Below are 15,000 nucleotides of genomic sequence, written 5' to 3'. Positions count from 1 at the left end.
CAGAGAGAACTGTGTGGAAGGATGGAAAGCTTGTTATACATTTCTTTCCCTTCTTGTTAACTGCTAAAGAAAGTTGTAGATATGAATTTAAAGTTTATGGGAAATGAGGTTCTGTTTCAAGTATATCCCACTTGCGCAGATGAAAGGCAACATGAAGTTCAAGGTTGAGTTGTGTTTAAGTAACCATGAATAAGTATAGTATAGACCTTGCTTGGACTGCATGTGCCCCCATTTTCATCACATGTGTCTATAAATGACTTTAGCAATAAGTGCTTTCACTCTTGCAAAATTGAAGTCAGTCATAGAATGTCTTTGTTTCCTTTTTTATTTTCTGTAATATTAGGAATTTAGTAAAGGTAATTGACTGGCTGTACATTGTATTCACTTTCTTTGCTTTTTAACAGTATAGAGAGAGACACATGGCTTAAACCTAGTATGGTAGGAAGAAGCCATTCAGTCTTCTAGGTTAGTGGAGCAACGGGGCTGAACATAAACTGTAGGTAGAATGTCCCAAAGTATAAGAAGGGATATTTAAATGCATACATAAATAAAAAATATGGCATTCACACAGACCAGGCTAGATAGGCATCCAAACTATTTTGAGGCTCATAAATGCCTAAGTAGCCTTGTTGGAAGATCAATAGTGTTGCCAGTTTGAATTGCTGTTTTGTTTGTTTCTGGTAGAAAATAACATATACTAAAATGATGTTATGAGCATTTGGATATGTATAATGATGTGGATAACAAACATTTATGTACCTGTTAGAGTAAAAGGGTAATTCTAAGGAAGAAACCTTTCAATATTTTTCTTGCTCTTTCTCCTCTGTTAATCCAATTTGAATGTGCTGTACTATGGACAAGTATGGATAGAAAAACCCTTATATATACTCATCAACAAATTGTGTTATAAAGCTCTCATTGTAAATGGTATCCTGCGTATTGTAAATATCAGCAAAGATAAACAAATACAGTATTATAGAGTCAATAGTGAATATGTAGAGTGAATCGAATGAAAATTATGATATGATGATAACACCATGATATTGCTGTACTGTATAGCAAGAAAACATTCAAACTCATAGGTGTATTATGTACTAGTTGGAAATATTTATATTGATTATATGTTATTTATTTATTTTTTATAAGAGGGATAGAATGTGAAGGTAGTGGGTAATATACTGTATAAATAGGTATGATGAATAACATGGAAAAAACAATATCAATAAAACTGAGGTCTTAACCCATCTCCGACGGGAAAAAATTTTGGCAAGTGGACGTATGGATGGGCTTATGTGCATGCATCGGCAGTTTCCCCTGTTTGTGCCCGGCTCGATCGGTAGTTTGCGAGCGACATTTAGCACCTAAAAGCTTTTATTTTGCAAAAATTTATAAAAATATTAAAATTTTGAAGGTTTACCTTTATTTTAGGTGCCATTGCCTAAAATCTTTACCATATAAATGAAGCCGTTACTATCGGAGAAAAACAACCTTCGTCCTATGAGCCAGTGGCGCGGGAATGAGCATGACATGATGCCCCCCGGCGTTTGGTCCACAACAGCCATGGCATGTACGTATGTGCCACCCGGCGGCAACGAGTTAATGGTACATGCACTTTGCATAGGTTTGAGAGTAACATACTTCTTGAAACAATGTAAAAGTTGCCACTACAAGGTGTCCTAAATTGCTTGGAGGAAAGGAAATGATACACCATAGGATTTGGAAGATGGCGCAAGTGTCAGGTGATGTAGAGTAAAATGTGAACTGTACATAAAAAGAGGCATGTTTCAGACAGATTTATTTGCTGTTCCTTCATGGAAGACAGACCGAGGAACAAAAACGAGCATGATTTTTTCTCTCTCTCTGCAGGTGATACTTCATAAAAAGATTAAAACATTTTGAGAAACATTTTTGAAAAAAACTTTTTTGTTTGATACAAAGTTAGATACTTTTTCAAGACTTTGATCTTCCTATTCTTTTTTTCTGTAATTAACGCCAACAATAAGATGTGTACACATCTTTAGGAATTTATTTTCATAGATACTGTTTTGTGATGATAGCAAGGGCCAAGATGTGTAAAAGTGAAATGTATATGATTTTTTTACTTTCCATTTTTCATGATAGCCTTGGGCAAAGATTTTTCCTTGGTGTTACATGTTAAAAAAATAATTTTTTTCACATTTTTCCCTTACCTCATCTGTAACACTTGCTGGACCATGGAACTAGGGAAGGAGGGTAGGTTGGATACTTGAACAAGGATGTGCTATACATGTACTTTAGAAATGGCCGATGTCACGTATGAGACTGCAGTACATCACACTTAAGATCAGTGCCTTTTTTTTTTTTTTTTTTTTTTACTGAAGTCAGCACTTATTGCTTTGTTCTGTATTGCCATGTAGTAGCATTTACACTATAAGCATAGTGTATTGCACTTGATCTGTTGCTGGAAGGCATTCTTCAAGCAATTACTCATTACTGACCTCAGATGTTCTACTTTTTGTGCGCAACAGCTGTACTATATAAAAAAACGCTTGAAATATTTTGCTTTACCTTTATAGGCTGTTATTATTACAACTAGCCAAGTGTCTAGTGAATATGATTTCATGCCTCATTTACCACTGGATTTTATTTTGATGTATGTATATTATGGAATACTTTTGTAACAGTGAGTTCTATGTCTCGCTGCACCTTGTATTATGCTTTATTTATTAAAGAAAATAAATTTGTTTTTTATTTTCGTTATTGCTCTAATTGTGGATATGTAATACCTATTGATAATGAAGGCTTCTTCTCCTTGGGGAAATTCCCTGTAAAGTATAATTGACTGTTAAGAGATGTGATGTGTTAGTGTTACTAAGAAAACTGGGTTGGTTGCAGGTCTGCTGAAGGAGGTGCAGCAGCAGCGGGGGGGGCTGCTCCAGAGGGGGCCCCTCCTACGGGGGAGAATGGCGAGATTGTGGGAGGACCCCGAGGACCCCAGCAGGTGGCAGCACAGAAACGACTTCAACAGACCCAGGCGCAAGTCGATGAGGTATGGTGGAAATCAGTATGGTTGGAAAGATTTAGAAAATAAAAACTGGTGTAGAGTAAGGTAAGCCCCTGTGTTGGACTATCAGTGGGGTGATGTTGTTTGAATGTTAGGGGAGTAATTTTAGTACTGACTGCCTAGATGATTGAAGGATGTGTCTGTCTAACACAATTATGGGAATTCACTACTTGCCAGTATATAGATAAAAGGGGACTAAATTTTCTTTCATTAAAGGATAGAGAATGGTTAAAGTTTAGTCAGCTGGTTCTGTGTAGAGAAAATAGGTTTTGATTAATTCTTGGATTTACATGATGTTACTTTTGGTAGGGTCATTTAAGTTTGTAGTATATTTTCAGATATTTGGTGTATGGCAGCCTACCTAGTTTAATCTTCTATTTTTCAGAATGCAAAATCAGATATGTAATGCTCAATAGCAACAATTTTATGAATGCAGGAGACATGGGGAGACAGCAGGATCTTCATATAATAGCTTGTAAATTTCTTTTCATGTAGCAAAGACTAGGAGTATAATGTTCTCTTGAGTTTAGAGGAAGGAAATGCTTTTGCCTGACTATAACCTACATGGGAATGAGTCTGATGCTGCTGCCATCATTATTCTGATAAGATCTGAACCCAGTGGTTGATATGTCACCAGAGCAGACTTTGAGGTGGTTTAGCTAGGCAGGCCAGGCTGAGTTCAGAGGGCTTGTCCCCTTTGTGCATGCCTTGAATTATGTATCATGTCCTCTTAGCTAATCTTAGAATTTGGCAGTGATAATAAGATCAGTTGTCTTGAGTGCAGTATTTCCTGTTTCACAATTTTCATCTTGACCAGAAATTTTATAATGATTTCACTGTGATTGATCTTATAATCCCTGTTCTTGTCTATTAAGTACAGCTGTGTGAATGTGTAAGGGCATACATTTTTTGTCCCAGATAACATAAGTGCTAATAAACTTTGTAACTTCAATCGGTTGTTACTTTCTCTATAATTTATGTGGTAGGCAGACCCAACCACAATACTGCTGTAGATACTTGTATCCTCATAAACTTCAGAGTAAGTGGTTCTGTGGTCGAACTTAATCCAGGGGTTTGGTCGCTCTCTCCCATGGACAAACAGGTGACCATGGTCATGCGTAAGAACATGGAACTCGTGCTGATCAGAGAAGGGAAACTGTCAGAAATTGAGGCGCGTGCAGGTAGGCATATTCTGGGGAGCTTCATCACTTGAGTTCAGAGTGGCAGTGTGTCAGCACTGGTGGAGGGCTTTAATTTTTTTTCTGGTTTTGATGACAAAGAGGGTCTGAAGAAAGTCAACTATTTGGTAAGGAATGAATATCTGATTACTGAATAGGAATAGAAGTAGATTCTGAATATATTCCTCATAAAAGATAGATAGATAAAAAAGAGAATAAATTAGGGGAAAATTTAGTCAATGAATTGGAGTATTGACTTGATAAAGTGGGAACTTAGTGGGGTTTAGGAGAGTTCCAGATCATAGGCCATCCCTGTAACTTGTATTCATAAATGCACGTGTAAGAAAGTCTTATCTAAGAGTTAACCTCCTTGGTCAGAAAAAGTATACCTTATCCCAAGTTTTTAGGGGCCAGAGTTTTCATTTTGTCTCTATACTTCAGAAATGAATGCATAATTAATTGGGCATTCATCAATACTCTCCATTTTCCTCGGAATAGGGATATTAAGAGTTTGATATAAACTGGGAGTTTGAATTGTGGTTTAAAATTTTGGCACTTTGGTTATGAATAGATATTTTACAAATCCTCCCTCCATGCACATGAACACACAAGTCTCGTCTGTCTCACACACAGACACATACATGTGAAAACAAACAAATGCAGATATAGACACACATGTGCAGACACAGACATATGCAGATGCAGATACGTGCACACAGACATAGACACACACATTTAGACACTAATGCAAACACAGACACTCAGATGAGGATGCACATGAACAGATGCAGGCACACATGCACAGATGCAGACACATACACAGACTTAGAAACTTGTAGATGTAGATGTGTGTAGATACACACAGACATAGACGCAGATTTAGACACAGATGCAAACACAGACACACAGATGCACACACACACGCACACACACACGCACATGCACAAACACACACGCACAAACACACACGCACACACATGCACGTGCACAAACACACACACTTACTCACACTTATTCACACTCACTCTCACTCTCTCTCACACTCACTCTCACTCTCTCTCACACTCACTCTCACTCTCTCTCACACTCACTCTCACTCTCTCTCACACTCACTCTCACTCTCTCTCACACTCACTCTCACTCTCTCTCACTCTCTCTCACACTCACTCTCACTCTCACTCTCACTCTCACTCTCACTCTCTCGCTCTCACTCTCTCTGTCTCTCTCTCTATCTCTCTCTCTCTCTCTCTCTCTCTCTCTCTCTCTCTCTCTCTCTCTCTCTCTCTCACTCTCACTCTCACTCTCACTCTCACTCTCACTCCCACTCTCACTCTCTCACTCTCACTCTCACTCTCACTCTCACTCTCACTCTCACTCTCACTCTCACTCCCACTCCCACTCCCACTCCCACTGCCACTCTCTCTCTCTTTCTCTCTCTCTCTCTCTCTCTCTCTCTCTCTCTCTCTCTCTCTCTCTCTCTCTCTCTCTCTCTCTCTCTCTCTCTCTCTCTCTCTCTCTCTCTCTCTCTCTCTCTCTCTCTCCCTCTTTCCCCCTCTCCCTCTCTCTCTCTCTCTCTCCCCCCCTCCCTCTCTCTCTCTCTCTCCCTCTCTCTCTCTCTCTCTCTCTCTCTCTCTCTCTCTCTTTCTCTCTCTCTTTCTCTCTCTCTCTCTCTCTCTCTCTCTCTCTCTCTCTCTCTCTCTCTCTCTCACACATGCACTCTTGCTCACTCTCTCACTCACCCACTTACACACTTTCTATTGTTGCCACTATTGCTCTGTCTTGCTCCTATAGATGCGTCTCTCAATTGATGGGTTGTTCAGTGGATTGCGATAAACCAGTGGACTTATGCAGCAAAGCCTTTTTCTAACAGTTTCTCATTCTCTGACAACTAATTGATAATGTTAATTGCATGATTTTGGATTGGTTTTTATTGTTTTTTATTTATTTATTTATTTTTTTATTATTATTATTTTTTTTTATTTATTTATTTTTTTTTTTGTAATTTCTTACCCTTTTAGAAATCCCTTTGTAGTCAATATATTTAGAATGTCTTGTTGTGGAATGTTTTTGTAGTAAAGCATTTTTGCTGTGCGAGTAGATCTGGCCGTTGAAAATCTGTCATTGCAGTCTCCCAGGTATAATGCACAGATTAATAGATTAGTAATTAAGCTTTGGAAAAAGTGTGTAGCAGATTTAGGGCCCCAAGCTGGGTACATTCATGGAGAAAGTTGGTGATGTAGCGTAATAAGAATTATTTTTGAATAAGTTATCATTTTCTGTTTTTTTTTTTACTTTTGCATTCATACTTTAGTAGACCTTTAATTTTATTTCTTCAGAGCTATGGTTGATATAGTTATATATATATATATATATGAAAAGTAGTAGTTTAGATATTTTGAAAGTGGAGAAAAATTATATTAATTAGAATATGCATTGTTGTATCTTGTAAAGTTGATGCTATGGAAGACGTCAAAAGCCTATAGGGAACCAGTATACAGCATTATTCAGGTGCAAATAAGTCGTTTTCAGTTAGGTTGAACTATGCATGCCAATCAGATATTTAGTACATACCACTAAAAAAAAGTTGGGACTAGACTTGTATAGGTTTAGTTTTCATTTTCTTTTGATTTTTAGATTGAAGTGATTAAGTTTAAAGTGTATTTTATTCATGTATATATTATTTTGCACTGCTTGCACTTTGCGCTAAACAGGTTGTGGGAATAATGCGAGTCAACGTGGCAAGAGTATTGGAACGTGATCAGAAACTGTCTGAACTCGATGACCGAGCAGGTGAGAGTGTGACATTGTATTGGTGAAGGGGCAGTCATCTGCCAGCCTGCCTGCCTGCTTACACGCCTAACTTGAAGGGTTTAGGGATTCTTGACTCCTTGTACTCTTTGCTTTGTACTGGCCAGAGTATTAACACAAACTAAAAGTATGGGTTCTCTTCAGATTTGTAAGGGAAATATGGTAATTGATTAACAAGAACTTCCGTGGCAAAATGTGTCATTCATGTGACCCAATTCATGCAGATTTCTTTCTCTTACCTTTTCCCCTATTCTTCCTCCCTTTGATTAGACTTGGCTCGTGATTTTTGGTCTGTGTGGCGTGGTACTGGGTTAGGGAGAAGCTCATTTAGAATTCTTTTGTCTTGTTACTGAAATTTTCTACCACATTTCAAGTTTGACTTGGAGAGTTCTATGCTCTTCTCTTTCACTCTCTCTTAAAAAGAAAAGTAAAGAACTAGTGGCAGAAAATATTGTGTAGGGAAGCTCCCCATCATGATTGTGACCTGGTTGTCTAAACTCAGATTAGTTCTACTATTACGTACCAGTAACTCGTGGAAAGTTGTGAATTTAAAACTTACTTTATCCCTTAATACTGCAGGATTTTCTGGAGTGGTTATGAATGAAAAGCATGACTTATCATAATCCTTTTCCTCAGGATTTATAGATCAGAGCAGGTGTAGAGTTTGTCAGTGCTGAAAGGTGACGTCTATCCACAGCAGCAGAGATGTTTTGGTAGTATTTGGTAGAATGTTTGATGCATGTAACTAACGATTGTTATTTTCAGAAGGCTGTTTGTACATGTCTTTCTTGTTTGAATACTTTTTATTACCATATATTTAATCCCCGTCTCCAGCCATACACAAGCTTTGGCAAGAAATGTCTTAAGTTTAGTTATCAGTTCCTGTGGGATTCACTTCATAAATGTGTGGGATTCAAATTTGTTTCTGCAACTGATATGTTGTTTTCCTACTTCCTTTTCTCATTGTTTCTGTGTGGTGGATTTTTTATGGACTATAGGTTGTGGACATCATGCGGACAAACGTGGAAAAGGTCCTCGAAAGGGATCAGAAACTATCTGAGCTGGATGATCGTGCAGGTACCCTAAGACTGGGCATTGTTTACTTCTCGGCTTCTCTGCCCAGATGTGTTTCCTTTGTTTTCAAAATGTACTCTGAGGTTGTCTTGACAAGTAGTATGCTTACATCACAATTCTTTGAGCTTAAAATAGATAGCCATAATACTTTGGTCACATAAACTAGCAAGTTGACTTTGGATAATGTACTTGTCAATAGAACTTCTTGGTAGAGGCATCTCATGGTTGCCAAATGTAAGCTTCATCTTAGCATATCCCACTATTAACTGCTGAGTTGTTAAGCAGGTGGCAGTAGGCTTTAAAAATTATATGAATTACATTAGGCAACTTTGAAATACTTAGCACAGTAGTGGAATTTAATTTGGCAAATGTTTTATTTTGTCCGTTGTGGTTCCACATATAGATGTATTTTTGTTTAATCTGCTGTTGGATGCTTTTAACATTATTCTTTCTTGGGGACTTGTATATTTGATTTATTTGTCTTTTATGTATAACACAGTACTCCCTCTTTCATTCCTTCCTTCAGGCTGTTGTGTAAATTGAGCAGACATATATATACTTTGATGTGTATATATGTGTATGTGTACACATATATCCTCTGTCCCTCAGAGAACTGTAATTTTCTCTTTGTGTTTGTCCTCTCCTGAACACTGTTGTTTTGGCAAGTTTAGGTGGTGGACATGATGAGAACCAACGTGGAGAAGGTGCTTGAGAGAGATCAGAAACTCTCAGAGCTTGATGATCGCGCAGGTATAAAGGGCTTGCTCATGGCTAGATAATGCGGAATTGCTATGTAATCTAGATATCCTTTCTGGTTTGCAAAATATACACTACTTCACCTCATGCAAATGGTCCGGTTAAACTTGATTTTACTGTCATGGTAAGATGTATCACTGATGATCCTGCATAAATACATTCAGTATTAAACAAATGTGGACCTAATGTGATTACAATCAAATTTTCATGTGTAGAATTTTTTTCTTTCTCACATTTTGTGGTTTGTAGGGTCTGTGATATTGCTTCTTGCAGAATGACATAGTTTACCGGTGTCCATTATGAGCGGCATTTTTTATAATTGTCACCTCAGATAACTTATAGAATTTGAGGTCGTGATGATACTGAAATGTCGGAATATTACTGACAGTCCCACAAAGCTGATAGACATTTCCCTTGCCATATTGTTCTTAGCTTGATGTGAATCAGAGTAGGACCCAACCTGATTCTAGAGGGAATGATGCTGCACATCCTGTAGTGCATTGTGTGTCAGTGAAGTCTAGATCTGCACACACTGTTTTGAATTTTTGCTACCTTCGATCTATTGGAATTCTTGATTTTGCAAATACATTGCATTTTCTCTCAATCATAAGCAAGTGCTAGCATTATGGTAAGATAACAATTGCTTTTGCAAGAAAAAAAAAGAATGATGATAATAAATGATATATTGATAATCAGGATAAAGTTTGAGGTATATGGGTTAATAAGAAGGGAAATAAATAGATATTCAGAATTTTTAGGATAAAGAAGGTGGTATTTGTATTAGTCAAGTGCACAAGTATGAAACCTACCCCTTTGTATTTCTGTGTAGGTGTCAATGTGTAATGCACATCTCACCTTCCTGCAGACAGACTTTGAGTGCTTTCAGTGTTGTGCCATATGCAGGGCATGCAACTGAAAGTCCTGAGTGGAAAAGATTGGCACTGCTCTCTTGCGAGCCTCCTCTTTCCAGCTAAGAAATTGATTTTAGAGTAAAACTTTCAGTTATCCTCCTAATTTATTATTTTACTATGAAAGTATTCTTATTATTTAGTTTCTTCCAAAAATCTTCCTGTCAACCCTTCATACACACTCAGTTGGTGGGAATGAGACTTGTTTTAACCTTTATATAAAGTAATTTGTAGATGTAGTGTTAGAGGAATATTTAAGTTACTGATCAGGTCCTGAGTAAATAAGAGGCATAGATTTACTCTTCTTATGTGACTGAATGGGAAATCATTTAAGTTATGCAAATATAAATATTGAACTTAGTCCCTTCTGCTTGTGAAACTAAGGTTTAGACACATTGTAATTAAAAACCAGTGCTAAAGTATGCAGTGACCTTCTTCTGTAACTTGAATAACCTTTATTTGGTATTTGGGATAGTGAGTAGCAACAGGAAAATGGTCCTGTATTGGAAGAGATATTATAAGATGCATGAAGCACATCCACTACAGGACTATTGTTTTATTCAGTGGAAATTTCTGTATTTGGTAAATACCCCAAATAACACAAGTGTCTTGTTTTCTCACGGTCTGGGAATACTCTTTGTAAAGTCTGTTATTTTGGTTTCAATTTTCCTCTTCACATGCATGACTGTTTTACTTGGCAATGCTTGCTTTTGTGTGGCATCAAGAATGAAACTAATAATTGCCAAACATGTGTATATTGGCACTTTTGTTTATCTTCAACATCAATATCCTATTTTGGATTTCATAATAAGGCCACAGTAGAGTTTAACTGAAGAAGGATATGCACACTTGAATTATATGTGATTTTTTTTTCTTTTTTTTTAGAGTTTAGTTTTTGTAAAGATATGAAGAATTGAACTTTTCTCTATTTGCTTGGAAAACTTCCTTGGATAATTAGATGAATGTATAAAAGTCAGTGTTGTTTTTACCTGATATTAATCTTTATGGTGTACTACAGATGCCCTTCAGCAGGGAGCCTCACAGTTTGAGCAGCAGGCTGGAAAACTAAAGAGGAAAATGTGGTGGAAGAACATTAAGGTTTGTATCACTGTTTTTACTGTGTGATAAGGTTTTAAACAATTTTATCTTGTTGGTCAAAACGTAAAGGAGAACATGTTGGCACTTAAGGAGATTATCATGAAATATTTTTTATTTTTTATTTTTTTCATTTTTATTCTATTTTTTTAATACTTTGTGGAAATTGTTTCTTTCAATCAGCATACACATGGAGCATTAGTTATGATATATTGTTAGCTTGACTACTTGTTATTCATTCAAATGGAGAGTAAAATATTTGCAGTTATTTATAGGCATGAAGGAATGATTTATTTCCTGTCAAAAAAAAAAAAAATCCTAACTCTATGCTTTTGGAATACAATAATTAAAATGTGCTATACATATGTCTCCTAACAGATGATGATCATTATGGGAGTCATCGGTCTTATTGTCCTCATCATCATTGTTGGTAAGTAATGGTGCTTGCGGGGAAGGAAGTGCGTCTTAGGCCTGGCACAGTTTTCCTTGAGGGTGGGACGAATGTAGAGGGAAGGGAATTTGTGTGTTTAGCATGTGTAAGATAGTGCTGAAGGGCATTAGGGTTAAATTTCTCCTAAAAGTTCTATGATTAAAAAAGACAAAAAGATGATGACAAAGAAATCACAAGAAATATTGTGAAATCTACATGTATAATTTTTTTTTTTCTCTCCCTCCTTTTTTTCCGTTCTTCCAGTATTGTTCAGTCTTTAGCATAGCATCACAGGTTACCCAAATGTTTATTTTTAGCATTATGTTACACAGCTATAGAAGTTCTAAAGGTTAATGTGTTTGTATGCAAGTATTTGAATGTCTGTATTTTTTAGAAGGAAAGAGATTATATTGGTTAAGTTTTATGCTTTTGAATCTTTAATGTTTGAGACTGAAAAAGTCTAAGGCGAATTGGACAGGTCCACAAGTGTGATAAGCAGAATGAATCTAAAACAGCATCGTTTATAGATATTATTTTTATGTTCTCATGTATTTAGTGAGGCATTAAATTCTCTATATAGGAGAGATAGATAGAATTACTTTCATGGGGTAAAAAAGATAAGAGCATAAACTTCGAAGGCTTCAGATTGGTTTGCATAGGAAGTGGTTGGGGGGCAAAGAACAGGTTTTCAAACAATTGCATTGGTGTGGAACCATGAGGTTCAAGAGGGTAGTTAGGATGCAGCTGCTTTGATGAAAATTTGTGTTTTGCATTACATGTCTCCTCTTGGGTCATGAAATGATATTTAAGCTACTAATGATTATTCTTATTATTGTTATATATTTTTTATATATATATATTTTTTTTGTATGTTCTTGTAGTGATTGAGTTTGAGCCCCTTTGACCCAAGGGATCCTAACATTCAGCTTTGAACATTTACCCTGTGAGACTGATAACCTCCGTCCCAAACATGTGCAACTAACGCTTACTTGAGCTACTGACAAGCAGTGTTTGTAACAAGTTTGGTGTTGCTATGGTGGAACCCTCTCTCATTAATGCAGGTGCAGGTGCAGGAAATATATGTTGGGTGGCTTGGTTTCTGCACCTGGTTTCATTTGCCTTGTACTAATGACATGTGTTGAATGAGTTTTACTAACTTTGTCACTGCCTGAATAATATCGCCATGCAAGAGCCTTCTCCCATTATCTCTCTTGCTGTTCCCTCTCCCGCTCCCTCTGTTCCCCCAACCCTCTCCCAGTCCCTTTTCCTTTCCTCGACCGCTCCCCACCCCCATCTCGCCCTTCCCCTCCTTTCCTCCCTTCCCCCATCTTGCCCTTCCACCATCTCATCCCTTCTCTTCCCACCCCACTCCATCTTCATGTCCCCCCCCCCCCAAGAGGCCTATAACCTACTAAGGAATTTTGAACATAACTGGATGATGAAAGAGGGTTCTTGCTGTAGTTTCAGCTTGAATATGGTGTTGGTGTTTTATATTATTTTGGTTGTTTGGGGTTTTCTTAATTTAAATAAAATATTATAATTTTGATGCCACAAATTAACATGAAGTCTAACCCCAAATTTTTCTCTTATAGTTAACTTCATGTAAATCGTCGTGTATCAATGTCTTCTGTATGTGCGCTCTTGAAACAAAAAACAAGGTCAGGCTCTGATTGGTGGATGTACGGTGCTCTAGTGTGTGTATTAACGTGTGTGTACTAAACGTCTGTAATACCGTGTGTACTAATTGTTGCTCACACAGACACTCTCTCCTTCATGGAGTACCAGCAGATACCTTAACAAACCAATAAACTGTGACATACATATGCTCAGATAATGTAGTAGATCGGATATTAGTAAACACTTGCCAATGGGAATGGATACACATCTAGCACAGTTGGCGGGTAAGTTTTTCTAGTGTTATCCATACCTAGCATTGCACTGTATCATTGCCCTCTGTTAATGACACACATTCTGTTTCTTGCTCACTCACAGGCATTTAATTGGATTGTTAACTCCATGAAGGTGAGGGCTGGTGGCTCTGGTGAACTAATTGGTGTTGGTGTAGCTGTTGATGTAGTGGTTGGTTGGCAGTAGCAGCACTTGTGAAAGCTGCTGTTGATGGGTAACACTGGGACCAAAGCCATTTTGTTTTTAGAGTACTATAAAACTTTGTCTTTTGCACTTGTAATAAACCCTAAAGAAATAAGAATAGTGATCCCTTTTTGTATTGATCCAAACTTTTGGATTAGTTTATTGGCACCAATAAAACTTATGATCACACACTTGAGAATGGGATGATAATTTTTTGTAGATTAGAGTCCTTTAGTAGGTAGTTTGTCCCTGTGCCCAATGTAACCCATGAACTACAGCTCACTCCCAGGTGTCTGTTAGTGTAGGGCATTCACATATCATATATGTGACACATGCAGCAGTTTTGAGCCTTCTACAGAGAATTAATAAGGCTGTGATCCCCATTTCTGGAGGGGGCAAGGAGTCTTGTTCACACTGTTTGGCTCACACTGACTGACTGACTGACTTCCTCATGCATGGGCAGTTACCGAGGAACCTCTACAAATGATGCAGGGGGGAGGAGGGGCGTCCTTCCTTTTCTTTCTTTCCTTTTTTCATTTTCACATATTTATTTTGACCAGTGATACTAACAAACCTTATTACCTTAGACTCGGGCCAGAGCTAGCAGTGTTGCTGGTCTTGCTGGGTATGTGCAGCGTCATGGGAGGGGCTCGATCACTTTCTCTCCAACACCACCATCGTCACGGAGTTATGTACCTGTCTCCCACCTGTCTCCCTTCTCGAAGTTGATTATATCTTTGAGAACTGATAAAATTCACACCACTTTTCCTTTCCTGCCTTCTTTTCGGTGCAAAGGGCCCTACCTTCCAAAGGGAAATGAAAACAAGACGGACAATGTAGTCAACAATAACGCTCAACCCATCAACCAAACAGCCAACATCATGAATAACGCCAATAACGCCCCTCACTCTTTGCAGTCAAGTTGGGCTTAGTCGAGGTGTAGTGAGTCACCTCTCTCCTCTCACCCACTGTGAGGTAACAGCTCTACGCTTCACGGGAATGGTCCAATGGGACGCAGTTTCACTCTATTTGTAAACATTTATACTTAAGGCAGAATGCAAAGGTGCCTCCGTTAGAGACACAGAATGCTGGAAACGAGGAACATACAGTCACCTCGCCATCACATGACACTAGGGGTAGCATCCATTTTTCGCGGAGGTTGCGTGGTTGCCTGGTTACCTCGGTTTTGGAGGAATGATTCAATTATACATGACCTAACTTTCCCGATATGCAGTTGTACTAATCGGTAGTGAGTATTTCATACTCTGATTAAAATACTATATAATAACTTAACAGTAACTTAACACTTCAATTTTTTCTTTTTACAAAAAAGAATCTCACTTTGACAACTATACACAATCTGGAAAGTAAGGTTGTAGGCCCTACATGAGAGACACTGGTGCCAGCTTACGGTTGTGCATGAAGCTTGAATGTGCCTGCTTGTTGTAGCCATCTGCTAGAATGGCTCCGTCCACTTGTTATGCTTTTATTCTGCACATGTTTTGCATTGCCTTTTTATGCACTTTGTCATGCCAATTGTGAGCACATACTACTGTATATATGCTTGTTCAGTCCAAATTGTGCGCCCAATAAATTTAGGGTTATATACTTAAGGGG

General features: G+C 37.9%; 2 protein-coding genes across 19 annotated transcripts in view; one reads left to right on the top strand and one right to left on the bottom strand.

Annotated features, from left to right (window-relative positions):
• RpL22 (Ribosomal protein L22) overlaps window positions 1-15,000 on the bottom strand; it is a 79,363-nt gene that overhangs the window by 21,371 nt on the left and 42,992 nt on the right. The gene's annotated exons all lie outside the window — the stretch shown is intronic.
• nSyb (neuronal Synaptobrevin) overlaps window positions 1-15,000 on the top strand; it is a 44,253-nt gene that overhangs the window by 17,457 nt on the left and 11,796 nt on the right. For 3 of the 17 annotated variants that reach the window (XM_070135024.1, XM_027377592.2, XM_027377593.2), the window contains exons 2-6: window positions 2,875-3,028; window positions 6,933-7,011; window positions 10,786-10,865; window positions 11,241-11,292; window positions 14,179-14,358. In XM_070135024.1, coding sequence (XP_069991125.1) covers window positions 2,875-3,028; window positions 6,933-7,011; window positions 10,786-10,865; window positions 11,241-11,292; window positions 14,179-14,315 — 502 coding nt within the window. In that variant the 3' untranslated portion in view covers window positions 14,316-14,358. Of the gene's footprint in view, window positions 1-2,874; window positions 3,029-4,145; window positions 4,225-6,932; window positions 7,012-8,027; window positions 8,107-8,774; window positions 8,854-10,785; window positions 10,866-11,240; window positions 11,293-12,884; window positions 12,951-14,178; window positions 14,359-15,000 lie in introns of all 17 variants that reach the window. The other 14 variants (XM_070135026.1, XM_070135027.1, XM_070135033.1 and 11 more) reach the window with 9 other exon arrangements.

The sequence above is a fragment of the Penaeus vannamei genome, chromosome 20, assembly GCF_042767895.1.
Source record: "Penaeus vannamei isolate JL-2024 chromosome 20, ASM4276789v1, whole genome shotgun sequence".
In the NCBI taxonomy this organism is placed as follows: domain Eukaryota; kingdom Metazoa; phylum Arthropoda; class Malacostraca; order Decapoda; family Penaeidae; genus Penaeus; species Penaeus vannamei.
The sequence above is the reverse complement of the archived record's forward strand: the minus strand, read 5'-3'. Positions and strand labels throughout refer to the sequence as shown.